The 25,369-nt window shown below is 54.6% G+C and overlaps 2 protein-coding genes across 13 annotated transcripts in view; both read right to left on the reverse strand.

The window, feature by feature from the left end:
- KANK2 (KN motif and ankyrin repeat domains 2) overlaps positions 1-4,520 on the reverse strand; it is a 28,362-nt gene extending 23,842 nt beyond the window's left edge. The window contains exon 1 of one of the 6 annotated variants that reach the window (XM_027850893.1): positions 4,431-4,520. The gene's annotated coding sequence lies outside the window, so the exon portion shown is untranslated. The other 5 variants (XM_027850896.1, XM_027850892.1, XM_027850891.1 and 2 more) reach the window with 5 other exon arrangements.
- A 900-nt stretch (positions 4,521-5,420) lies between these two features.
- The window catches only part of DOCK6 (dedicator of cytokinesis 6), a 56,414-nt gene continuing 36,465 nt past the window's right edge, over positions 5,421-25,369 (reverse strand). For 2 of the 7 annotated variants that reach the window (XM_027850883.1, XM_027850882.1), the window contains exons 23-49: positions 24,596-24,700; positions 20,757-20,852; positions 20,016-20,156; positions 18,564-18,677; positions 18,223-18,393; positions 17,939-18,078; positions 17,609-17,778; positions 16,422-16,576; positions 15,951-16,133; positions 13,933-14,059; positions 13,636-13,720; positions 13,340-13,436; positions 12,995-13,129; positions 12,526-12,678; positions 12,192-12,350; positions 11,989-12,089; positions 11,570-11,762; positions 11,318-11,461; positions 11,006-11,137; positions 10,629-10,643; positions 8,881-9,006; positions 8,158-8,247; positions 7,723-7,959; positions 7,446-7,589; positions 7,048-7,154; positions 6,769-6,936; positions 5,421-5,697 (exon numbers count right to left, since the gene is read on the reverse strand). In XM_027850883.1, the coding sequence (XP_027706684.1) occupies positions 5,655-5,697; positions 6,769-6,936; positions 7,048-7,154; positions 7,446-7,589; positions 7,723-7,959; positions 8,158-8,247; positions 8,881-9,006; positions 10,629-10,643; positions 11,006-11,137; positions 11,318-11,461; positions 11,570-11,762; positions 11,989-12,089; positions 12,192-12,350; positions 12,526-12,678; positions 12,995-13,129; positions 13,340-13,436; positions 13,636-13,720; positions 13,933-14,059; positions 15,951-16,133; positions 16,422-16,576; positions 17,609-17,778; positions 17,939-18,078; positions 18,223-18,393; positions 18,564-18,677; positions 20,016-20,156; positions 20,757-20,852; positions 24,596-24,700 (3,531 nt within the window). In that variant the 3' untranslated portion in view covers positions 5,421-5,654. Of the gene's footprint in view, positions 5,698-6,768; positions 6,937-7,047; positions 7,155-7,445; positions 7,590-7,722; positions 7,960-8,157; positions 8,248-8,880; positions 9,015-9,598; positions 9,610-10,628; positions 10,644-11,005; positions 11,138-11,317; positions 11,462-11,569; positions 11,763-11,988; positions 12,090-12,191; positions 12,351-12,525; positions 12,679-12,994; positions 13,130-13,339; positions 13,437-13,635; positions 13,721-13,932; positions 14,060-15,950; positions 16,134-16,421; positions 16,577-17,608; positions 17,779-17,938; positions 18,079-18,222; positions 18,394-18,563; positions 18,678-20,015; positions 20,157-20,756; positions 20,853-21,336; positions 21,430-24,595; positions 24,701-25,369 lie in introns of those variants that run through there. The other 5 variants (XM_027850888.1, XM_027850884.1, XM_027850885.1 and 2 more) reach the window with 5 other exon arrangements.

The following is a 25,369-nucleotide window of genomic DNA, read 5'->3' on the forward strand; positions in this document are numbered from 1 at the left end:
GGTATTGGAGCTCCTGGGCACACCCTGCCTCTAACCAGACCTGCCCTGCCCTGTGCCTGTGCTGGGTCGGGGGAGGGGGATGCTCAGCATCACCTCCACCTGGCAGCAGGGCCATGAAGATATCTTGATGAGAATATGCAAGGGGAGAAGTCTAGCAAGCACTGATCTTGGGGCACTGAAGGCCGAAAATATGGGCTTTTAGTGGTGTTAATGGAAATACCATCAAATGGTCTGAGCCATGGGGGGACAAATAGTTTGAGCCATTTGCAAAAACAAAGAGATGGGGAGGGGGAAGCCCTGGATAAAGTTGGGTGGTACAATGGAGAGAATAGAGGGCTCAGACTACAATCTTGTCCCTGCTACTTGCTAGCTCTATGACCTTGGGTAAGTCCCTTGAGTAAGTTCAACCTGATGATTTCTAAAATCCTTCCAAGTCCTAAATTCTATGATCCCGGGGTTGTCTAGCAGTGTCTGGGTGGGGTCAATGGGTCAGGGTGGAGCTTGGCATGGAGGGGATACATGAGTCCCCTGGGCACTGAGAGGTCAGGTGATGTCCCTGAGCCCATCTCTAGCCTGAGGAGGAACATTCCAACAGCTGGCCTGATAAGCCCTCTCGGGTGGGCTGGACTCAAAGCTTGTTTTCCATGGACTCATGGAACTTGTGTTTGTTCTGGCTTGAATGGGACAGATCAGGGTGGGCATGGGGAAACAAGAAACAACCAGCTCGTGCTCCCTCCCCACCCTGAAACACACATACACATACGCCATATTCCACAGGGATAGAGGCCAGAAGGGGATGATGGGGCATTTCCCTGAGAAACATTAAGCCCTCCCTGCTTCTACCTCCCTCAAATCTATCCTGCTTAGCCCTTCCTGGATAGACTCCAGCTGCTTCCATAATACCCATCCACCCCACTCTGTTCAGGCCCAGCCAACTCCCCCCTGCCCCAATCCCTACACAAGGCCCTCCTTCTCCTCCTAGAGATGCCCATCTATGGGGAAGCACCTCACCCTGCCCTTCTCCCTGCCCAGTCCCCCAAATATACCCCCAGGTTGCTCTTACTCCCCCTCACCTCAGCCATGCCCTGATCCTGCCCCTCCAGGGAAGGCTGGAGTCCCCAACCTGTCCTTTAAGGATGCCAGAAGACACCCTTGCTGCTTTCAGGGGACATCATGGAAGAGGGTGAATGGGCATCTAGGTGGGGCATTTTTTTATTCTTACAGGAGGATGAGTAAAGACAGGGAGATAGAGAGACAAGGTCACCGTCACAGGGAGGCAAAGACACAGAGAGTCTATCAGAGACGATGACGACCAGAGGCAGCAATGCAGCAGAGACGATGGGTGAGGAGAGGCAGTGTGCAGGGCCAGTGGACAGGAGAGAAGTGAAGGAGTGAGGCCTTTCCCCTATATGGAAACAATTTTCTCTAAAAATAAACAGTTTCGCTGCCTCGGCTACATGAGAACTTCCTGCCACCAAAGAACAAGTCTTGGCTCAGGGCTCAGCCACACCCACCCCAGGGGAAAGCAGGGACTGGGGGGCCTGGTGGGCGGGCAGCTGTGGGGGGGGGGGGGAAGAAGAGAAGAGACACAGATTGGGAGGAGGGGAGGAAAGGAAGAAGGAAAAACTCCAGCCATGGGTGGAGAAGGGCCTTGTGAGGCTTTTCAGAAGCCTCTTACTTGGCCCTTGGCCCAGGACACTGTCCTTCCTGGCCAGAGGCAGTTCCTGGGACCCTGAGCCCAAAGGAGCCCTGGGAGGTCACTGGGGGGCCATCCCCTCCCACCCCATATGTGTGGATCAGGCAGCCTGCTCAGTCCTGGCTGTGGGGGGCAGAGCTCCCTTGACCTTGCTCTAGGCTGTCTTGCATCCCCTGCCTCAAGCCTTATCTAAATGCCTGTGGCTTAGGGATAAGGCTCAGATGGGCCCCGGCAGAGGTTTACTCCAACTTCCTCATATCAAAGCCCCTTGATCCCAGGTCTGCACATGCAGGCCCATACCTGGGATAGAAGGGAAAAGCAGGCAGGGATGGGGCCGAGGCCAGGCGTCCTCTTTCCTTGGCCACACACACACTCTCTCTCTCTCCCCCCGAGTCAATCTGTCTCTCCAGGTCTTTCTGTCGGTTTCTTTCTCTGTCTCTGACTTTCTGTCTACATCCTCCAGTCTCTCTTGTCCCTGGAACATGGAGGAACAGACTGTTCCTACTTTCATCAAATTTCCCACCATTTGGGGGCTAGAGAAGAATTGTGGGTCTGCCTCCCCAGTCTTATTACCCTTCCTTCTCCCATCTCCTCAATCTCCACATGGGAAATCAAGGTCTGGGTTATGAGACAAGGACAGAGAGGAACTCTAGGGTCCCAGCAACCAGACCAGGGACCTCTTTAGCTTTCCCTTCCCCCACCTAATAGCCAGTGACTCAGACCCCCAGATGTACGGTGTGATGGGAACAGAAACCAGATGTTGGAGGGGGAGGGGGCTTGTAGGAGCCAAAGGGAGGGGGCCTAAAAGCAAGGTCAGTCTTCTGATCTATAGGATCATGATTTCCTGCCCTACCTCAATGGGCTTGGGAAGAGATTAAGCTGGGGGGAAGGAAGGAAGGAGAGGGGAGTTGGAACTCTCCTTCAGAGTCCTCAGTCATTTGGACACAGAGACACACAAAGTGGCAAGGGGAGAAGAAAGACACTGGGGGAGAGAGACAAATAGAGAATTAAGGAAGAGAGGGACGGGGGCTAGGGGGTCAGGGGGAGGAAATCTCTTGCAGGGGCCTGAAAGCGCCAATTGTCCAGTTTCTGGTCCCGCCCGCCCCCTTCCTCAATGGGGTCATTCAGTCTGAGTCCGATGGACACCCGCCCTAGAACTGCTGGACACCCCCTCCCCAGGCTCTCTTTTTCCAGTCCAATGTCCCCTGCCAGGCCCCCACACTCCCCTTAACTGTGGCTCCCCTCCCAAACACTGGACACTCCCTCTCTGGCCAGACACGTCTTCCTACTGGATGCCCCTTTCCCCATCAGAGCCCCTCCCTAATAAATTGTTACTTGACAATATTACGTGAACTGGACACCCCCTCTGAGCACCAAGATATTTGTTTCCCAGCTGGATACCCCTTCCCTGACCCCCACGCTCCCTTCCTCCCTTTCCCAGATCCAAATACTGCTCGTTCAGCAGAATACCTCTTTCCCAAACACCCCATTCATGCCCAGATGCCCCCCCCCCCAGTTACCTGGGCATGGATACCCCTTTTCTGTTGGGTAGCTTTTCCTCAGGTCTAGATGTCACCTCTGGCTCCCAAACCCTCTCCTTGGCTCAGACATTGGCTTTCCTGGTTTGATTCACCCTCCCAGGACAGTACTCTCTCTTTGGCAAAAGGTTCTCTCCCTCTTTCTAGCCTGAATCTTGCCCCACCCCACCCCCATACTAGAGATGGGCACCAGGATTCATTCTATCCTCCTACTTCCTGGCAGGATGCCATCTAAACTTTTCAGGAGTCTCCTAGGTCCCCACCCTCTTGGTCTTCTGTTAAATTTGAATGTAGAGATAAGGGGGAAAAGACAGATTGCAGGGTTGAAATTAGAATACTGGAGTTCAGTTCTCAAAGTCACGAGACAGTTTCTTCTTCCCCGTTTCCATCCCTTGGATGACAAGCCTGCCCTGGGTCTCACTGTGGTTCTTTCTAGGGTTCAGGCTGCTGAAGAGGGAGCTTCAGTCTGTGTATGTTGGAGGGGGAACCTGGTCCTGTTCCTTCTTCACCCCCCAGCTCGCTGGACCCTGGGGGACCCAACCTGACTAAGGACTAGAAATATGATAGAAAAAAGAGAAGGGCTGGGCCTCCTGGGTAGCAGGAGGAGATACCAAGGCTTGAGCGGGGACAACCAGGGGGCTACCAGACAGGATGGGGTTTCAGGGCCTCCTAGCCAGCCTCAGCTAATAGCAAACAGCTGGATCTTACTCCCTCCCCAATTCCAGCCTCAGCCCAGCCCAGGCCACAGGAAGGCCTCTGGCCTCATCATTGTCTCTTAGCCCCCCATCGACCAATCTATCTGCCTTGGACAGAGAGACTAAACTGGCTTTTGGAGCAACGCTCACATACTGAAGGTACTGTAGAAATGGGTTGGAATAGAGACAGAAAGTTGGAAAGGAGAGATGAAGGGAGACATAGGGAGACAAGAAAGAGAAACAGGATGGTCCCAATGACGCTGAGGCAAATGTGTGAGACACACAATGAAAGAGAGAGACAGAGAGAGACACAGAGAGAGAGACAGGGAGAGAGAGACACAGAGAGAGAAAGAAAGAGACTTAAGTAGGAGAGGACAGCCAGCCAGAACACAGTAGAGAGAAAGACGGAGAGAAAAGACAGTCCGAGACACACGAGATTCAGACGCTGGGACCTTGCTTTGAGCTCCAGATGTTTCCCGTTTCTTTCTCACGCCCGAGTACCTGGCTCGGCCCCTCGCTTCCTTCTCCAGCCCCGACCCCGTCCCGTCCCGTCCCGTCCCGTCTTCTCTGCGCGGGCTTTGCTCAGCTCCCAGCCTCGGCAGCCACCTCCTCCTCCCCCTGCCCGGCTCCAGCCGCTGGAGGGGCGGTGCGAGATTCCCCCCCACTTCCCAGCCCGGCCCCGCCCCCATCCCTGTCCCCTCCCCATATAACACCGCCCTCCCAAAGCCCGAGTACACTAACTTCTGCGGCCCATGACTGGGGGTGGGGTGGGGGAGTTGGAGGTGTCTTGGCCCAGGGGACAGGTGCGGGCTCCACCTGCAGAACAGGTGTGTGTGGGAGGGGCTCCCTCTGCACCTTTCCGATCCGAAATGGAAAGGAAAGATTCTGGGCTGGAGGACTTCTCAGGCCCCTCCCGACCCGGGTGTCTACCCCTGCAAAGAGCTAATGAAGAGGAGCCAGCGCGACGCGAATAAAACCCGACGGGCCCCCTCCACTTCTTGAGCCTCAGAAACCCTTCTTAGAGGAGGGGTGTGGGGCAGAATATTGGGGCATATTGGGGTTCTGCCAGGACTTCCACCCTCTCCAAACTGCGATAACACCCCCTGTACCAGGGTAGCTCCCTCCTTCCTTATCCACAGCGGGCCGGCTGTTCGGGGAGGGGGGAGGAGGGCGGTGTCGAGCGGTGTCGAAGACGAAGTGGCCAAAACATCTCCAAACATCCCAACCCAACTGGAGGGAGAGAGGGCGGGCCCCGAGTGGGCGAAGTGCCCCCACTGTGCCCCCCTCTTCTTTTCAGAGGCCAGGTCCATCTGGCAGGACCGGGTCAGTGCCTTCCCGGCCACCCCAACCCAGCTTGGACATGCTCCCCAGCATCCTGGCCGGGAGCACGTAGACGAAGTATGACATACAAGTAGCCTCCCACAGAGAGACCGACCACAGGAAACCCGCCCCCAACCAGCCCCCTTCAAGGGAGGAATCATGCTCAGTGGGTGATTTTTTAAAAAGTCACTTTAAATTAAAAACGGAAAACGTAAACACAGGTGTAGACCCCTCCTCCCCCAACTGGGACCAGTGCCAGAGGGGGAGCAGGGTGCGGGTGTAGAAGGCACAAAAGCACCAGAGTGGCCCTGTCCTGGAGCCGCGCCAGGCCAGGCCTCCATTGTATGTGAGGGGGGGGGGTCCCAGCCCCCTAGGCTGGCTTCTGTTCTTCGGAGCCCTTCTTAATCAGCCTTCAAATTTTCTGAAACTTGTTCTGTTCAAAGAGTTCCTAGGGTGGGGGGAGAAGGGAGAGGGAGGGAAAGACACAATATCAGAGTAACAGTTTACGTCCTCCCAACCCCAAGGTTTCCTTTCAGAAAAATCTCTTAAGGGCAGCTAGGTGGCCCAGTGGATAGAGCACCTGCACTGAAGTCAGGAGGACCTGAGTTCAAATCTGTCCTCAGAACAAACACTTGACACTTACTAGCTATGTGACCCTGGGCGAGTCACTTAACCCCAATTGCCTTTAAAAAAAAAAAAAAGGAAAAAACAAAAACAGAAACAAACAAGAAAAATCTCTACCATCCCTCTATTATTCCCTTCCCACATCACTAAGATTATTCCTTCACTGTCAGCCTGTCAATAAACATTTTTTAAGCTCATGACATTTATTTAGTGCCAGGCACTGTGCTAAGTGCTGGGTGCACAAAGAAAGGTAAAAGACCGGCATCTGACTAAATGAATTTGCCCATTTATCCTCCCTTCAGCCTTTTCTAAGTTTTACGCCCTCATACTAGGTTACTCAAAGACCCCCAGACCATGTGGTTGGAAGGCACCCTGGAAGATACTGGACACTGTATCTGGGGGTCAAGAAGACCTGGGTTCAAATCCAACCTCAGGTACCCAATAGCTGTACAGCCCTAGTCAAATAATGATAATAATAGCTAACAATTATGTAGGCTTTAAGGTTTCCAAAGCCCTTTATGTGTACTATCCCTTTTAATTCCTCATAACAAGCTGTGAGGTAGGTGTTATTATCCCTGTTTTACAAATGAGGAAAGTGGGGCTGCCCAAGCTCTCATGGCGGGTGAGGTCTGACTCTAACTCCAGCACTCTATTCCCTACCATACCTAGCTGTCTCTCAGGCCCCTTAACCCTTCTGAGCCTCAGTTTCCTCATCTGTAATAATAGCATCCAGCTCACAAGGTCATGGCCAGAATCAAGTGAGCTAATGGACTCGGAGCACTTGGCAAACGTTAAAACCCTAGAGAAATGTGATGGAGTATCACCATGTTCCATGGACCATCATGTCTCCTTGGCTTGGGGGCTCCTGTTGGGAGCCTGCCTGGTTCTTCCTTACCTGGGGCTGGGACCCGAGGCAGCAGGGGCAAACAGCTGCGGGATGCGCTGAGTCAGCAGGGGCTGCAGCGCCTCCTTCAGGCGGTTGTAGTTCCGCTCGAGTTCACGGTGATATTCCTTTTGGTCAGGGCCAATCAGGACCTTGTTCTTCCGCAGGGCATCCTCACACCTGGGGCCAGAAGTGGGGCTCAGGTTCCAGGGGAGGCTGGGAGCTCATGGGGTGGGGTGAGGTAGGAAGGCACAGACCAGGGGTGGGGGTGGGGAGGATGGGGAGACCTACTTCTTGCAAAAATCCTTAAAGCAAAGACGGAGCTTGTTGTGGTGTCGGAAGAGTTTGGGGTCCTCGGGGATCTCAGCCAGAAACACTTGTGCCACTTCAAGGGGACCCTGGTTGTGGGTGAAGACAGGGAGCTGAGAGAGCTCACATCTCTACCTTGAGCCTTGCCTGGGTAACATTTCAGGCCTGCAGTTACTATCCCTGGACCCCAAACAGCATGAGGCCTGGCAGAGATCATGCCTAGCCTTCTTTCACTGCGGTGTCCTCCATCCTTGGCCTCCTGCCTGGTTCACCCATTCTCATGCTCACGCTTGATTTTCTGCCTTGGCTCAGCGATACTGCCCATTTCAGTTTGTGTCAGTGCCCAGCCAGCCCAGGTCTCCACCCTCTGATAGTCGTGCCTGGTTCACTGTGGGCCCCACGGAGCCCTGGAGCACCATCTGGAGCATCTTGGCATCGGGCGGCTCCTGTTCTGTAGCAAAAGCGAGTTCCCTCGTTTTTTTCTGCATGTCCTCGATGGCTACCTCAACGGGGGTCAGCACAGTCTGGGGACACAAGATTGGGATGGGTTTGGGAATGACAAGGGGCCTTGGGTGGGCCCTAGGAAGCTGGAGGTCTGCGGCCTCTGCCCTGCCTTGGGGAGTCCCAGCCCAGCCCCTGGGATCATGGCCCTGGCACCTCCTCTTTGTGGATGACGTTGATTCGGGTCTTGATGTAGGGGAAGGCGTGGGCCGTGCTCAGTAGTGTCTTTCGCTTGTGCTGCTCTCGAAGCTCCCCGTGGGCCCGGCCATCGGCCGTGAAGGGCGTACAGAAGAGGAAGGTGCGGAGGTCATAGTTCTTATCAAAGTATGTCACTCGGTCCTTCAGCTCATATGTGTCAAAGTAGGGCTCTACATAGGTGATCTGGATGTAAGCCTGGGAGCGAGTGATGGAGAAGGCCATGAAGGCCCCTCAAACACCCTAGGATTACCACCTCCCCCACAAGACTCAAATCTGCCCGCTGCCTGCCAACCACCCCCAGAGGCTACACCTCCTGGACCCCCCCTGCTTCATCCTTTAGAAATGCTGAAGGCGAAGGAATGCCAGGGGGCATGTTTAGGGGACTCCTCTTACTTTGTGGGGCTCTAGCTTGGCTTTGTCCACAGGGTTGGAGTCTTTGATCATCTCAACCACATCATCCCCAAAACGCTCCGAGTAGAATTCCTGAGGGGGGGCAGGTCAAGGGTTTGGGAGATACTTTGGGGAATGGGGCCAGATTGGGCCCGGGCAGGGAAGGGGGGCTAAGGAGGACCCAGGATTTCTCCCCAACCCCCAAATTCCCCCTTCATGACTGGTCAGAAAGTTAATGAGCACGGCTCCGGCCGGCCCAGCCGCAGCCCACAGCATGCCCCCCTACCCTGAGTCATCACCCCAGCCCCCCTTTCCCTCACTCATCACGTGGGTAGCCCGGCCTTGTCTGGGCCCTGGAATCCACCGCTAAATTGATAACAAATGTCTGGGCCCTGCTCCCCCTCCATCCTCAGCTTTGGGAGTCTCCTCCTCCCAGCCATGAGCTGGCCCCACCCCTTTCTTCTCCCCCTCCCTTTCCTGGGGAACAGAATACCAAGCTGTTGACTGGGAACCAGTGCCTGTCCAGGCCCTACTGGCCCCTGGATCTCATCACCAGCACCTTGTTAAGTTCCCTGGCTAACAAGTTGGAGAGGATGGGGACGGGGTAGGGGAAATTCAGAGAAGTAGGGCGTGGAGGGAATCGGGGCCTCCAGGATGGAGCCAGTCTGTCCATGCCTCTGCCTCTGGGAAGGGCAGGCCCTGGCCACCCCCCAACCCCCAAGTCACCTCAAGCCGGTGGGAAATCTCAGCAAGTTTTGTGATTGATGGCTCCTTGTACACAAACTCCTGCTCGTCCAAATCCCCGAAGCGGGAGCCGTAGAATCCGACTCGGAAATACGTCCCAAACACGCGCTGGGGACCTGGGTTAGGGGTCAGGAGTTAGACTCAAAAAAGCACACCTACCTCAGGGAAAGTCATTTCCTCCTGGTGTTTGGCCTCAGGGCACTCTGTGGCAGTGCCACCTCGGTCAGCTGGGGAAGGGGACCACAAAGGGCAAGACCCAGGAATCCTAATGCCCTCCCTTCCCCCAGGGTGCCAAGTTATACCAGGGGCCCTTCCCTAGCTAAGGAGGCTGGACTGGGAGAGGGGCACACAACCCCCATAGAAACAACCTTCCATCCCAGAAGATGGGAAAATCGGGGTTGATGGCATCTGAGATGACCAGAAATTGAGACAGAGATGGGGAGACAGGGAGAAAGAGAAATGGATACAAAGACGACTCCCTGATCCCCTCCTTTGTCCCGGGGACGCCCTCATGGCTCCTCGAGGTCATCTCTTAAACCTAGCACCCCAGACTCCAGGTTCCCTGGCCTTTCCTCTCTCCAAGAAGTCTGGACCACACACACACACACTCTAGCATAGAATGGGCAAACAGAGGCACAAAGAGGTAGCTGTTCTCTTTTCTTGGGAGAGAGATGTTTGGGTTTGAGATTAATTCACTCACCAATGGCATGCCCAGATAGGGGAAGAGCCAGTCACAGGGAGCATGGAGGAAAGAAGAAGGGAAGAGAACACATCCATGTGTGACCCGAGGCATGGATCACACGTCCGTTTCCTTCTGAACCTGGACTTAAATGTAGGGGACCCCAAAAAGACAAATAGCTCCCAAACCCAGGGGCCCGAGAACCAGCCCATTCCAACAGATAGGCTGAGGCAAGTAGCTCTGGGAAAGGAGAGGGGTAGGGGAAGGCCCAGAGGATCCAGGTGGCCCCCACGCCCAAACCATATCAAAACCATGTTAGGACTGAAACCTCTTTCAGAACCTCAGAGGAGCCTAAAAATAGCCCTACACTTACACTAGGGGGTTGACAAGACTGGCTGTTGTTAACCAAAGACACAGAGAGAGACAATCAGAGGAGAAACAGAGGCTCGGGGCTGCTAGCTGGGTGGGGGTTTTTGGGGGGCTGCTCGGAGTTGGACGGGGTGGGGTTTGTTCTGGGTTGGAGGTTGGGAGGCTTTGGAGGGGGCACTGTGCTGAGTTGGGTGGGGGTTTCTGGAGGACTGCCCTAATTGGTGCCAGCAGCCTCAGCCCTGGCGAAGGAACTGCCAGTCTGTTGGCATTGTCTTTTGTCACCCTATGTAGACTACCCAACCACAGTCCCAGAACCAGGCTGGGAGTGGTGTGTGTGTGTGTATGGGGGGGGGTGACTGCCCACATGAAGAGGGTGCCCAGGGAGGCCCTCCCCTCCCCCCAGCACTCGGGGACTCCCCCAGAGGCATAGCCACAGCTGGGTTGAGTCATCCGGGCTCAGGCGCTGCCCACGGGACTTGGGAGGGGAGGAGAGGGATCGTGACCCTGGCAATGGCCACCCCACAGCTGTGCCAGGCAGGGGGTGGAAAATGGATAGGGTTTAATGCCTCCTCTCCCCCTGCCAAGCCACAGCTGCTTCTGATCCTGGGGAGCTCCCCCTGGTGGTTGTAGGGCTATCCCAGCAGGCTCCATAGAGGGGTGTGGAGACTGTGACTCAGCTTACCTCCCAACCAGAGCTCTGAAGGGAGAAACAAAGTGAGAGAGAAGGTGAAAGGTCCTGAGGTCCACTGCATTCCACCCCACCACCCCTGCCCACTCAAATCTCCCCCACACCTCTTGTGGCTACTTTTCTACCTTCACCCCTTGCAGGGGCCATTCAGCTCCTGGGGTCAGTCTGTATTTGGGGGGATAGAGACAGGGAGTGGTGCTTGGGGTAGGGTATGTGGGAGCGTAGTCTGTCCAGGGGAACAGTGTGAGTGGAAGCCATTGGCCTATGGAGAGGGGCATGGTGACCTAGGGGACCAAAACTGCTATGGACAGAGGGTCCTGAAGTCAGCCACTGGTCTAGAGAGGGATGAAGGCCTGGGTCTTGGCTCTGACCTGATGGATGATCTTGGTAAAGGCCTCCTGTAGTTTCCCATGAACCATGGCCAGCTTCTTATAGTCCCGATGGGCCTCCAGGATGGGGATGAGGATCTTGTAGACCTCATTCACAGCCTCATACAGCCCACCCTGGGCCAGGGGAGCAGAGACATGGAGTTAAACTCATCCCTGGGCTTTCCTTTCTGGGTCTCCGGCCAGTCTAGACCCTTGGGCTTCCTCTCTCTTTGACAGGAGGGCTAACCTTATCTAGGGGATTCCTCGGGGTCCCCATTCCCTCCCACCGGCCCACTCCCCTGGGCCCCAGCTGACCATGGTGAAGGAGGTGGCTGCCTGCTCCAGCAGCCCCACCAGCCCCAGTTCGGTGAAATGCTTGCCAGAGCAGATCCCCTCTTCATCAGGTGAAAGGATGTCGTCTGAGATTGCCGACTCTTCCAGCACGTTGGATGAGATGCTCTAGGCAAGAAGGCGACCCAGTGTCCATTGAGGGGCTCAGGCCGGGTGCGTCCTTCCTTGTCATCAGCCCTGGCCGTGGCCCCCACCCTCCCACTGCCCCCTGCCCACCTGGAAGGTGACACAGCCCACAGGAAGGTGGCGGCTGTCCTCCAGCAGAGCAAGATACTCAGCCACCAGGGCTGCTGCGTGGACAAAGCACTGAGCTGCCTCTGCGTGGTTTCCCCGTTCTGCGTGCTTGCCGGCCATGTTCTGAAGCCAAGTCAGCCGAAGGTCTGGGGAGCCCTGGTACCCACGGGCAATCCTAGTATCAAGCAGGAAGCACCTGGTCTGTCTCATCCCCCTCCCCTATCCACCCCCCCTCACCAGCGTCCTGATCACCCGTCCGCCCCCCTCACCAGCATCCTGACCACCCGTCCGTCCCCCCTCACCAGCTTCCTGACCACCCGTCCGTCCCCCCTCGCCAGCGTCCTGAACACCCGCCCCTCCTCCCTCACCAGCCTCCTGACCACCCGCCCCTCCCCCCTCACCTGTACATAAGATCAATGAGCATCTCTGGGTCTTCCTGATGCTCCTTCATTTTCACCGTGTCTGTCAGGATCATGTGCAGGTTGAACATAAGATCTTGGACCTGGGGGCAATTGCAGGGGTTGGAGGGAGCCAGAGGGCAGCTGGAGGGGCGGGGGAGGAGGCCAGGTGTGGAGAAGGAAGGGCCGGGTCAGGCCTCGGGCACCTGCTCAGCAAAGGTGCTGTCCCGCAGCTCCAGGTCCTCCTCAGTATAGGTCAGGATGGTCTTGAGAGAACGTCGCAAATGCTCCTCGTTGAAATTCTGTGTTGTCCCCACGAGGGACGACAGGGACATTGTCACCTGCATCTTCACCCGGGCAAAGTTCTGTAGGGGCGCAGGGATAGTCCAGGAGCCCCATGAGAACTGGGGAGGGCTGGCTGAGCTCCTCCTCCCTTTCCTCCCTCCCTCTCTTCCTCTTTCCATCCCTTCTTTCTTTCCTTCTTTTGCTTCCACCCTCACCCCCTCTGTGCCTCTGTAGTCCCCACCCACCCCTGCTCACATTTCCAATCTCATAGTTCTGGCGCATGAGGAGGTAGAGGGACGCACTGGCATGGGTACGGATGGTGGTGACCCGGCTGCTGCAGTGGCGAAGGAGCCTCAGGCAGAGGTCTGCACACAGCTCCGTGTCCTCTTCAAACAGCAGCTCAGGGAACTGCCGCCCCCATCCCCAACACACACATTAGGCACATGTATGCATGTATGCACTCCTGTGTGCATCCTCTCCCTGGGAGCTGACACAGCCTGGGCTCCTCAGAACACATGTGGTACAGAGGGTCTCCCCCATGCTCTGGGAGTGTCCAGGGAGAAAGGCTGGGCACTGGGCTCTGGGCAAATTCTGCAGCCCCCCTTTCCTACACCTAGGAAAAGGCTGTGGGTGGAGAGCAGGGGCGGAGACCCTGGGCTAAAGGTCCCGGGGACACTCAGTTGGGGGACAGGAGATGCGTGCTACCTGCCTGGGCCCCTCTCACCTTGGACACGAGTGCCCTCTGTGTGGCCAGGCCATGTTGCAGGAAGAGGGCACTCTGGGTACAGCCCAAACTGTGCAGCAAAACCTTCAACACAGACCCGAGAAGGCCCTCCTTGGCCTCCGACAAGATCACTGTCTGGGGAAAAAGATGGATGGAGGAAAAAAAAGTAGATGGACTGCAGGCAGATTTATGGATGGACAGGTTGGGAGAATGACGGGTGAACGAAGGAGGAAGAGTATATGGATGAAGAAGGAAGGCTCGATGGCTGGGGGTGGTGGAAAGGAGTCGTGGTTAACCCCAGGATCAGAAGCCACTATCCTGGGGTGTTTGCCTAAGGACCCCCACCTGCACAATGACCTCCAGCGTATCCAGTACTATGAGGTTGGCTTCTGTTGCCAGGTTCCCATCTACGAGGGCTTCATGCTCCATCTCCTCCTTGGTTCTGCAGAAAAGAGTGTGGGGGGTGATGCCCGACCACGTGTGTACAGGGAAAGGCATCAACCAGACCCAGACCCTGCTAGGTTGCCTGGTTCTGTCCCTGGCTCCTGGATGTGTTTGTGGACGGATGGTTCCTAACCACCTCCACCCCTTGCCCTCTGTGTCTCTCGTCCCTCTCCGCCCCCAACCCCTGCCCCACCCACTTGTCCACTCTGTCCGAGGTTTGTTTCCAGTGTGTGACGTTCTTTCTCCATCTCACATTCTCTTGGTTCCCAAAGGGGCTTCTCTCTGAGACACAGAGGTACAGAAAGACAGTCACACCGTCAGTGGGAAAGCTCCCCACCTGAGCTGGCTATGTACACATAGAGCTCAGGGGCAGAGAAAGTTGTCCAGTGGAAACTGGGAGCTCCTGGGGCCAGCGTGCCACAGGAGAGCAGCTGGGAACAGGAAGGGGTCTGGCCGGCCCACAGGGATAGGGACCTCTGGCAACCACTGCTTACCCCGGCTGCGCCGCACCATCTCTTGCCTGGCCCCAATGGTTCCCAGAATAGCCTCCTCTAGGCGGGCTTTCATATCCAGTGACTTCTTGAAAGTGAGGCTGTTGATACGTTCAAAGGCCTTCTTTCCCTGGTGCAGGCAGGGAGGAGGCGATTTAAGGGGTGCAGGGTACGTAAAAGAGGGAGTCTGGTCTGGTAGGCTCTGTCTATACCCTTCTAATCCCCACCTCTAAACTCTTCCCACCTGGGCCCTCCTCCCACTCCAAATCTCTCCTGAAGATATCTGCAAGGCAGCTGGAATGTGGAAGCAGACAGTCTGGGGTAAGGGAAGGTGGCATTCGGTTTCAAAGGGGCCAAGGACCTCTGCAGTCCTCGATACTGTTGACTATGTCCTCTCCTGGATATACTCACCTCTTCAGGTTTTCACAACATTGCTCTCTCTGAGTTCTCCTATTTCTCTGACCACTTGCTGGGTCCTTCAGGGCACGTCTATCATGCATGGGTGTCCCTCCCCACCAAAGTTCTCTCCTTGCTCCTCTAACCTTTCCATTCTATTCTACTGGCGATCACTTGGCCATTCTATCATTCAGTGATCTCATCAACTCCGGGGGAAGGGGGGTTCAATGGTCATCTCTGTATCTGCCCCTAATGTCCTGAGCTCCAATCTCACATCACCAGCTGCCCTGTGTTTATCTTGAATTGAATGTCCCACAGTCTCTCAAACTCAACATGAGTTATCTTGCTTCCCAAATCCTTCCCCCTTCCCAACTTATCACTGTCAAGGATATGACCATCCATCCTCCTAACCCTCCCGGCTCACAAGCTTGGGGCATCCTCACCTGCACTCACCCCACAAATCCAGTGCAGCATCGATTTTTGTCATTTCTACCTGCTTCCATGGCTATCGCCCTAGTTCAGGAAATCATCAATCCTACCCCACCTATTGCGATGGCCTTCCAATAAGTCTCCCAGCTTCATGTTTCTCCTGACTCCAAGCTGCCAAGTGATTTTCAGACTGACCATATTGCTCACCTATTCGATAATCCCAGGTAGCCCTCTATGACCTCCAGGATCAAACAGAAAATCCTCTTTTTTTGACTCTTTACCACTTGGTCCCTTCCTACCTTTCCAGCCATCTTTATTCCTTTCCACATACTCAGGGATCCAGCTATACTGGCCTATTTGCTGTTACTAGCACATCTCTCATCTCTGTGCTTCTGCCCTGGCTGTGCCCCATGCCTGGAATGCCCTCCCTCCTTGTCTCTTCCTCTTGACTCCTCCAAAAATTCAAGTCAAACCCGATCTTCTGTCTTTCCTGGTCTCATCTCAGCTACCCGTGCCTTCACTCTGAAACTACCTCCCACTGACACTGATTCCACCTTTTTTTTTTTTTTAAAGGCAATTGGGGTTAAGTGACTTGCCCAAGGTCACACAGCTAGTAAATGTCAAATGTTTGGTCTGAGGTCAGATTTGAACTCAGGTCCTCCTGATTTCAGGGCCCATACTCTATCTACTTCTCCACCCAGCTGCCCCTGATTCCACCTTTTTCTATAGAGTTGTTACATACTGTCTCCCCCATTAGATTGTGAGCTCTTTGAGAGCAGGGGGCATTACTGCCTTCCTTTGTATCCCCAGTGCCTGGAACATAGTAGGCACTCAATAAGTGCTTGGCTGATTGACAAGGAGAAGCCAGGTGGCAGAATGGGTGGGAGTGTCCAGTCCCTGGAGAGAACAAGGCACAGCTGGCCCCAGAGGACTATCAGAGGCCTAGAATGTCTCGGAGTGGCCTCTGTCACACTGGCGATGAGACAACCTGGGGTTTGTGTGGGTCTAAACCAGGACAGACTTGTCCCACAACTTGGGATTTTTGTGGGCCTGGCCCCTAAAGGGACAAGAGATGAGATCATAGGGTCACAGATGGCTGCAGCGGGGTTTGGAGGTAACTTAGTGCAACCTCTTCATTTTAGGGGTATAGAAACGGAAGGCCAGAGGGAAGTTTGTTAGGGGAGGAAGGGGCAGACCTTGTATTCAAAGCAGGATGTGCAGAGATGCAGGAGGTCCAGCAGGCGGGCAAGCTGCCCGGGGCCCAGGTCACTGGTCCAGTGCTGCAGGAGTCCAGGCTCTGCATTCTTCAGCACCCACAGTGCGCATATCAGCAGGGTCCGGCTTGTATCTGCTGCCAGGGGGCTAGCTGTGCGGGGGGGCTGACAGCAGAAGAGGGCTGACCTACGGATGGCGCACAGCCCCGCCCCATCCCAGACAACCAAGTCACGGACTCTGGGCCATTCCCTCAGACTAAAGATGCAGGGACTTCATCCTCCACCCTCAATCCACTAGCCCAGCCCCGCAAGAAGTTTCTGATGAGGCTGTCTTTGGTGTCCCACTGTGGGGAGCAAACTGACCTTTCTCCTTGCTCTGAAAGCTGGGATCCTGCTTTTACCTACCCCTATACATACACTGGCATCTCAGACCCCTCCGTCCTCAGTACTCACAGGTGGAGGCCCCTGGGGGATGCTGGGCCGTGGACCTGGGGGTAGGGGGCTCCCTGCAATGGCCATGGCCACAGATGGGCTAATGGTACTGCCCCCATCTATGTCTACATCCACATCTGGCATGGAGGCCAACCGGGAGCGCTGCCCGCCGCTCTCTGCAGAGGGAAGGACAGATTTTACCGGGAGTTGGGAGGGCAAGGTAGGAATGAACCAGATCTTCTTTCTAAAGTGGGTGAGAGACATCCTAAACAAAGTTCCTTCTCTCTCCCCTAGCTGGGGCTCCCAAGAGAACCCCCCCAGCTGGGCCAAGAATGCTTATGCTCTATGGGCCTAGCAAGGGAAGGGGATGGAAGGAAACCAGCCCCAACCCCCTCTCCTTGGGGAGCCCTCCACCTGCTGGGGCTGGGCCCTGCCAGGCTGCTTTCTATAGAAGCATGGAGAGTGAGTCCAGGCCAGGGAGAGGAGAGAGGTGCTACCCCCCAGCTGCTGCACAGAAAGGCTTGACTCATTTGATACAACTCTGCGAGGTAGATGATGTTACTATCATCCCTATTTTACAGATAAAGGAAACTAGGGGCAGCTAGGTGGCACAAGTGGATAGAGCACCAGCCCTGGATTCAGGAGGACCTGAGTTCAAATCCGGCCTCAGACACATAATAATAGCTGTGTGACCCTGGGCAAGTCACTTAACCCCACTGCCTAACCAAAAAACAAACAGATAAAGAAACTGAGGCAGAAAGAGGTTAGTGACTTACCCAGGGTCACACAACTAGTAAACGTCTGAGGCAGGATTTGAACTAAGCTCTTCCTGACTTCAAGTCAGCAAGGTGGTGCAGTGGATAGAGCACCGGGCCTGGAGTCAGGAAGACGTGAGTTCAAATCCAGCCTCAGACACTTACTGGCTGTGCGACCCTGAGCAAGCAACCTTGCTTGCCTCTGTTTCCTCAACTGTAAAATGGGGATAACTAATAGCACCTACCTTGAAGGATCATTGTGGGTATCAAATGAGGTAACATTTATAAAGTGCTTTGCGCAGTGCCTGGTACATAGTAGGTGCTAAATAAATGCTTATTCCCTTCCCTGCATCTCATCCCTCCTTCACGTCCAGTACTATCTATGCACTGTGCCACCTGGCTGGAGGCTCCACCTCAGGATCCCCACCCCTGCTAGAAGCAGGCCTGGCTGACCTGAGAAGTCATGCAACTGGGGGAGTGTGTCCAGGACAAGGGTAAGCAGCGGCAGGTAGAGCTGAGCCACCCGGGCCTTGACCTCAGGCTCTGCGTAGCGGGCATCTGCGTCGTGGCTGCACAGGAGGGTGTGCACAGCGCTGATTGCCTTCTTGTGCAGGAAGAACACCCTGGGGAGGTCTGGGGGGTCAGCAGTCAAGTGGGCCCTCACCTTCCCACCCTCATTCTTCCCTCTCAGCCCAGAGCCTGGTGCCCAGAGACAATCAAGGAGCCTCTGGGCTGGGATGGAGGGAAGGGTGGCTCAGGAGATGGAGGGCCCCCCTCACTCACCCCTCAGCCTCGGGCTCTAGGATCAGGGCCAGCTCGGTCAGCAGAAGCCCAGCCAGGAAGTGCTGCTGCCGGAAGGAGCCTGAGAGCTCGAACATGCTGATCACCTTGGGGTCCTGGACGTGGCTGGAGAAGGCTGAACTCTAAGGGGACGTTGCAAGTTCAGGGCTCTGCACCCAGGAGGCCCCAGATGATGCCGGACGCCAAGGGTTGGGGTCCACTTTGGAGAGGGGGAGAAGGCAGAGGATGGGAGTCAGGGTCAATGTTAAGGTCAAGGTAGGCCTTACCTGGGAGGTGGCAGAGGAGACAGAAGGTGAAGGGGAGGCCGGGGGAGAGATGGGGCTGCAGGGCAAGTTCAAAGTCACGTAGTGCTCGTGGCTGCAGAGGATACGGGTGAAGTCCATGCGCAGCGTTATCAGCCCGTTGGGGTTAGGGGATGACTGCAGGCGATTGGCCACCTGTCCAAGGCTGTGGTCAGTGGGGCCGGCAGGGAAGGGTTGCCCCGTGGCCGTCTCCTCACCTTCCTCCCAAACATCCCTCCTCATCTACCCGAGCACCACCGTGGTCCCCTCCCAGCTTCCCCTAGCATCCTCCCAAGAACACTTCCCAGCCCACCACCCTCTTCTACCTGCTTATAATAGGCCCTGATGAGACTGAAGACAAAGCCTCGATCCACCAGGGACAAGAGGTCACTGAGGAAGAAGGCCAGGCTGGTGTTGAGCCGCTCGGAGAGCTCCGAGTCCTACAGTTAGCAGGGGGCAGGATATCAGTTTCAGGACCCCGCAGAGATGCACAGTGGTCATCCGCACTGGCCGTCAGGGATGTGGTTTTTTATTGTTTTTTTAGGCAATTAGGGTTAAGTGACTTGCCCAAGGTCACACAGCTAGTGAGTGTTAAGTGTTTGGTCTGAGGCCGGATTTGAACTCAGGTCCTCCTGACCTCAGGACCAGTGCTCTATTCACTGCACCACCTAGCTGTCCTTGCACTGGCCATTAGGGCCAGATCTATCCCCACTACTCCCATGTCCTCCTTAATGGTCTCTCTGACCCCTCTAAGTAGGGAAGACAACTTTCCGTTCTTTCTTGGCATCCCCTCCCGTGACTTTATTTCTTCCCCTGTATGGATGACCTTAAACTATTTCCTCCAATCCTAGACTTCACTTTCCAGGTCCTAATCCCCTTTTCCAACTTCCTGTTGGACATTTGACCCTGAACATTCTGCTGACCACTGGAACTCATTATGTCCAAATGAGAGAGCAAACTCCTTGTTTTCCCCCCAAGAAAAAGAACCCCAGCTCACCTCACTGACCTCCCTATTGTGGTCAATGGTTCCTTCTCCATGTTGGCCTAATGCCATTAATTTCCATCCTGTCAAAGATCTCACTCATCCTTCAAGAGCTTCCCTCTCCAGGAAGCTGTCCAGGATTGCAATCCACACTGATCTCTCCTGAGCTCAACAGTGTACACTCTCTCTCAGTAAGCCACAGCCCTATATCATCATCATGTGTGTATTACTTCATTTCCCCTAGTCATACTGGGATCTCTGTGAGGGCCGAGCCTAAGTCTGCCCCTTCTGTCTCCCCTGAGCTGTGGGATCCGTGAAGGCACAGCCTGGGTCTGCCCCTTCTGCTTCCCCTATGCCGTGGGCTCCGTGAAGGCACAGCCTGGGTCTGCCCCTTCTGCCTCCCCTATGCCGTGGGCTCTGTGAAGGCACAGCCTGGGTCTGCCCCTTCTGCCTCCCCTACGCCATGGGCTCCGTGAAGGCACAGCCTGGGTCTGTTTCTCCTGTCTCTCCTCACTACCAGAGCATAGAGGTAAATACATAAGGGTGCCAATCAATAGCTAATTGATAGATAGGGCCCCATGCAAGGGGTAACACAGAAATACAGTGTTTGCTTCTGTGCCTTCCAGCCCATCCTTACCCCAATCACATCCCCTAAGGGAAGGGCAATCCACAGCCCTGAGCTAGCCTGGCTCCTCAAGTCACCCCCGATTACAGGTCGGTATTGACTAGCGGTGATGCGTCTGTCGCTGGGGGCTGCCTTCACCCCAGCAGCTGGTCCTGACAGGCCAGTCCCTACCTTGTGGCTGTGGGCGGTGACCTCCAGCCCCACAGAGTTGACCAGAGCCGAGATGTCGTCCATGAAACGGCCTGGAAAGCGCAGCTTCCGGGGAGTGTCCAGACGCTTGCTCAGCACCAAGTGTAAGGCCATGCTTTTCACCTGAGGGAAGGAGGAGGGGAGAAGGATGCTAAAGGCCAGAGATTGCGGTGGGGCGGGGGGGGGGGGGGGGAGGGTACAACACAGATGACAGGTGTCTGTGTGAACGGATCCTCTAGAGGAATCACGGAATTTTGGAATAGGGAGGGACCCCAGTGACCATCAGGTCCAGCCTGCATCCCACAAGGAATCTCCGTTAGAACACAGCTGGCGGGTAACCCATCAGCCAACCTCTGCCTTGAAGACTCCAGACCTCATCGATCTTCAATGAGCTTCTTTCTAATTGCCTCCTATCATTTCTAGCTCTGAGTTAGAGGACCCAGGTTTGAATCCTGGCTGGGTCATCTACTCCCTATGTAACTGGGGACAAATAATTACACTTCTCTGTGAAATGGAAGTGGTGTGGCGGGTGGACCAGATGACCATGAAAGTCTTCCCCGGCTTTAAGTCTCTGATCTGACATCTAACCCCTCTTCCAACACTGCAAGTCACCTATCATGCCCCCCCCCAAGTCTTCTCTTCTCCAGCGTAACCCACCCCCAATTCTTCCAATACAAGACAGAGATCCTGGGAAGTAGCTCTCCCTTGGGGCAAGTGGCTTACCATGAGCTGGAAGAAGAACCAGGCATGTTGCAGGACGGCCTCCCGAACAGCACTGCCGCTCACCACCCACTGCAGGGCCAGCTCCTCATGCAGCAACTGCAAGGAGTGGGGTGCAGGGGAGGGGTCAAAGGCAGACCAGGCTGCCCCTCCCTTACCCTCCCTACACCACCCAGGGAGCACAATTACAGCCAAAACATCCACCCTCTTTGATCTCTTCCTGGGGGGTAGAAAGGAGCCTCTAGCCTTCCCTTTCTACCACTAATCCTAGAAACTCAGGCCCTATCCTCTCTGTTCTTTGTGACTCCAGTCAGCTCCTTGCCCTCTCTGGGCCCCTAGCCTAGAGCTTCCTCACCCCAATCTCCACGTCCATCTCCCTGCCCCTGGCCCCTTGACAGGTGGTGTGATGGATAACACGGGAGGCTGAATTCAAACAAGAGGCTCAGCGACAGAATAAAGGCTGGAGAGTGAGATGGGATGAGACAGGCCCTCTTTTCCCCCAGCCTCCCCATGTGTGAACCAAGGCTGGGCCCTGGAGAGAGATGATCAAGAGGACACGTCAGGGCCCCCTTGGCCAGGCTACCTTCCTCCCAGTAGGTCTTGGCTGGGAGGTCGCCGGGAGAGATGAAGAACCCTCGAGATAGGAGGAAGCCCGGTTAGGACCTCGATCCATGGCCTGTGAATGGGGTGGGATAGAGAGGAAGAGGAAGAGATGATGGAGGAGAAGGTTAGTGTGGATAGAACAAAGGAAGAAGGAAGGAGACAAGGGAAGGAGGAGCAGCAGTGAGAAGAGAAACTGAACGGGATGACCTCTCCAGTGGAAACAGCCTTACCTGGGGCCCTCTCCCATTGCCCTTACGTGATCTGCTCTGGTGACCTCGCTGCTGCTCAAACACTCTCACGATTTCCCATTTCCTACAATGCTCAATTCTGTGGGACATTCAATGCCTCCCTTCAATTTTATCCTTTCTGATCAACAAAATGACTGCTGCTACCCTTACCCACCACCCCAGGCCCAGAGCTGCCCTCCTAGAGTCCAAAACTTCAAACCAGGCCTGTCTACTCAACTATTACACAGACACAGGTGCTCATTGATGGCCCCGCTTGTAACCCCCACTTATTTAAAATCCTAATCATTCTCTAGGGCCCAGCCAGAGTCCCAACTCCTCCATAAAGCCCATGCTGATCTTCTCCCTCTGCCCTCCTGTACCCCTTACTCATTGAACCATATTCTATAGCCCAGAGGAACAGAGGAGAAAGACCCCAAGTTCTTCCAAAGACTCTGCCAGCCCTCACTGCCCTGTCTATCTCTCTTTTTTTAAATTTGTTTTTGTTTTTTTGGCTAGGCAATGGGGTTAAGCGACTTGCCCAGGGTCACACAGCTAGTAAGTGCTATGTGTCTGAGACCTGATTTGAACTCAGGTCATCCCAATTCCAGGGCTGGTGCTCTATCCACTGCACCACCTAACTGCCCCCCCTGTCTATCTCTAATGAAGAGGCCACTGAGAATCAGCTTTTCCTCTGGGACCTCCAGAGAAGGTCCTCCCCACCATCAGATCAGCTTCTAGGCTGGGACTGGAAGCTTTCATCTTCAGAGGAGAAAAAAGATGACATTTTGGAGTGAGAAAGGAATACTTGGGGAAGCAAGTCTGAGGTAGCTGGTGAGAGGAGGCAGGAAATGACGATGATGATGATAAGTAGCATTTCTATAACACTTTAAGATTTACGGAGTACTTTACAAATATTCTGATCCTTATTTTATAGATGAGGAGACCAAGGCCCAGGTAAGTTCATGACTTGCCCAGGGCATCTAAGGCTGGATTTGAACTGAGATCTTCCCAACTCCAGGTCCAAAACTCTATCTACTTCACTACCTAGCAGCCTAGTTGAGAGAATCAATCAACAAGCATTAAGAGCCTACTATGCCTCAGATACTACGCTGAGTGTTGTGCACTCCTCTGTGCGCTCCCTGAGGGCAGACCCCAGGCCTACTCCTTCTGACTCCCCCATAGGCCAGCCAGACCAACCCCAGAGCAGGAGTAGGAAGGAGGTAGGGGCAGATGGAGAGGGACTGAATGCCTGGCCCTAGGCAGAGCCTCAGATGACCACTAGGTGTCACTGTTCCCCATAATGGAAGGTGGGGCAAAGCCGATGGCCTGTCTCCCAGGCCTTCAAAGGATTCTGTCCTGAGCTGGACTGTGGACTCTGCTCCCTGTCCCATGGCAGGGCAGCCAAGAGGATGAGACCTGGGTCCTTCCCCCAGGGACCTTGATTTCCTCATCTGTAAAATATGCAGGTTGGACTACTGACCCCCAAGGTCCCCTCCAGGTGTAAATCTATGACCCAATGACTTGTCGTTTCTACTTCTGCAATTCTAAACTCACACAGGCCCGCAACACCTTTCTCTTAGACCACAGCTTACTTATTGCCTCTCTTCCCATTCCAAACCACCCTCTATACAGCTACCAAAAATGATTGTCCTACAGCACAGGTCTGACCATGTCACTCCCTTCCTCAATAAACTTCCATGGTTCCCTATTATCTCTAGGATTTAATATAAACTCCTCTGCATAGGCCTTTTGCAACATGGCCCCACCATGCACTCTAGGGTTTAAACAAGCTGACTTGCTTTACTGTTCCTCATACAGGAGAAACCCCTTGGGCAGCTAGGTGGTTTAGTGGATAGAATATGGGATTTGCAGTCAGGACAACGAGTTCAGATCCTGCCTCCTTAACTGCTGTATTACTCTAGGCAAGTCTCTCGTCTGCCTCAGTTTCCACACTTGTAAAATGAGGATAATAACAGTACCTACCTCGGAGTTGTAGTGAGGATAAAATGAACTAATACATGCGAAGTACTTTGCCAACCTTAAAGTACTATACAAAATGCCAGTTATTATCATCATCTCCCTCCTCCGAGCTTTTGTACCAGCTGTTCACCCTGCTTGGAATTACCTTCTCACTTCTGCCTCTCAGATTCCCTGATTTCTTTCAAGAATCAGCCCCAGTACCACTTTCTGCCTGAAGCCTTTCCTGATGCTCCCTGCCCCACTCCCTTCACTTTGTATTCATTCCTCATTTTCCTCTATATGCAGTGTCTTTCCTGACAGAAAGATAATCTCTTTGAGGACAGGAGGTGTTTCACTTTTATCTTTGTAACCCCAATACCAAGCCCAGTGCAGGGCACACAGTAGGTCCTTAACAGATGCTTGTTAGTTGATTGGAGAGACAGAATTCCAAGGGAAAGAGGATCACAGTATGAGAGTGAGCATGACTATGGTCAGAGTGTTGTTCAGGTTGTGAAAGCCCAGAAGCTGGGAAGGCTTCACACAGTACATGGGAGGTGGTTCAGGCCTTGAATAACAGATAGGATTATGCATCTGGGGTGGGAGTGTGTGTGGCATTCCAGGAAGGGTGAAAATAGTAAAGAAGATACAAGGAATCCCTCGTGACTTGAATGTGCTTAGATGCCAGCCCTGACACCCTAGGCTTGGCCCTTGGGCCTCTTTTCTGTCCCTCTAGCTGTTATCACTGACTTGACCCCAGAGAGCCTGGGGAGGGCCCAGGCAGAGGCAGAAGGCTGGTTCAGATGACCTGCCTAGCCCTGGGTCTAAGATCTTACCCTTACCACGTCAGACATGAAACTGCTGATTCTGCTTTGTAGAGAATTGTGCCCCTTTCCCCACTCCAACAGAAATGACTTAGAAATATGGGTTCCCTTCCTTGCCTTCATTAGGCAGACCCTCACGTTAATGGGTAGCAAAGCTCATGCCAAAGCAGGGCCAGGGTGGGGGGCATGCACTGGGGCCCTGGGGGTGCAAGCTGCAGGCAGAGTGGGGCACCTGTTTGAGGTCAGCGCTGTAGTGGGGGTGAATCCGCCTCAGGACGGCCTTGCTGCCTCCTGGGGCATAAGCAGAATTCACCCAAGAGTGAGAGCGGTCCACACCCTAGAGCCGGTCGGTGGGTGAATAGGTGCAGGGAGAAGGGTGTGGGGAGGGGGCACCAGAGAAATGGGAGAGAGGAAAACCAGGGTGAAACCAAGCACAGGCTTCCACGGTATCTTGGCACACACACACCCACGCACAAAAACGTGTGTGCATACATGCATGTACACTGATCCCACACAGTGACCCCCGAAACCTGCTTTAGCTCAGGGAAGGCCTTTAGCTTTGGCTAGGGTATATGTCTGTGGGTGGGGGAATGGTTTCCACAACAGGAAGGAGCTTAGTGTTCATTTGGTCCTGACCCCTCATGTAACAGAGGAGGAAACTGAGGTCCACATAGGGGATGGGACCTGCCCAAGATTAGCAACACGCCATCAGCAGAGCCAGGATTAGAACCTGGGGCCTGCTGACTCCCAACCACCAGGCTATCTCAATGAATCCATCTCTTATCAGGTCCATAGATGTGAGGACGATTCACATCCTGCCCCTCTAAGTCCTCCCACCCTCCACAAAGGATGCAGAGTACCCAGTTCTCTTCACCTTTCCCAAGCCCCACCCTGCCCTCCCAACCCCCTGCAGGCCAATAGGTGGGTGACCTCCCCCTCTCTACCCCCTTCCCTAGCCTCAGCCCACACCTTGCAGGCCAGGATGCAGCTGCCCCACCCTTTCCCT

Source organism: Vombatus ursinus, unplaced genomic scaffold, assembly GCF_900497805.2.
Source record: "Vombatus ursinus unplaced genomic scaffold, bare-nosed wombat genome assembly UNPS02009173.1, whole genome shotgun sequence".
In the NCBI taxonomy this organism is placed as follows: Eukaryota; Metazoa; Chordata; class Mammalia; order Diprotodontia; family Vombatidae; genus Vombatus; species Vombatus ursinus.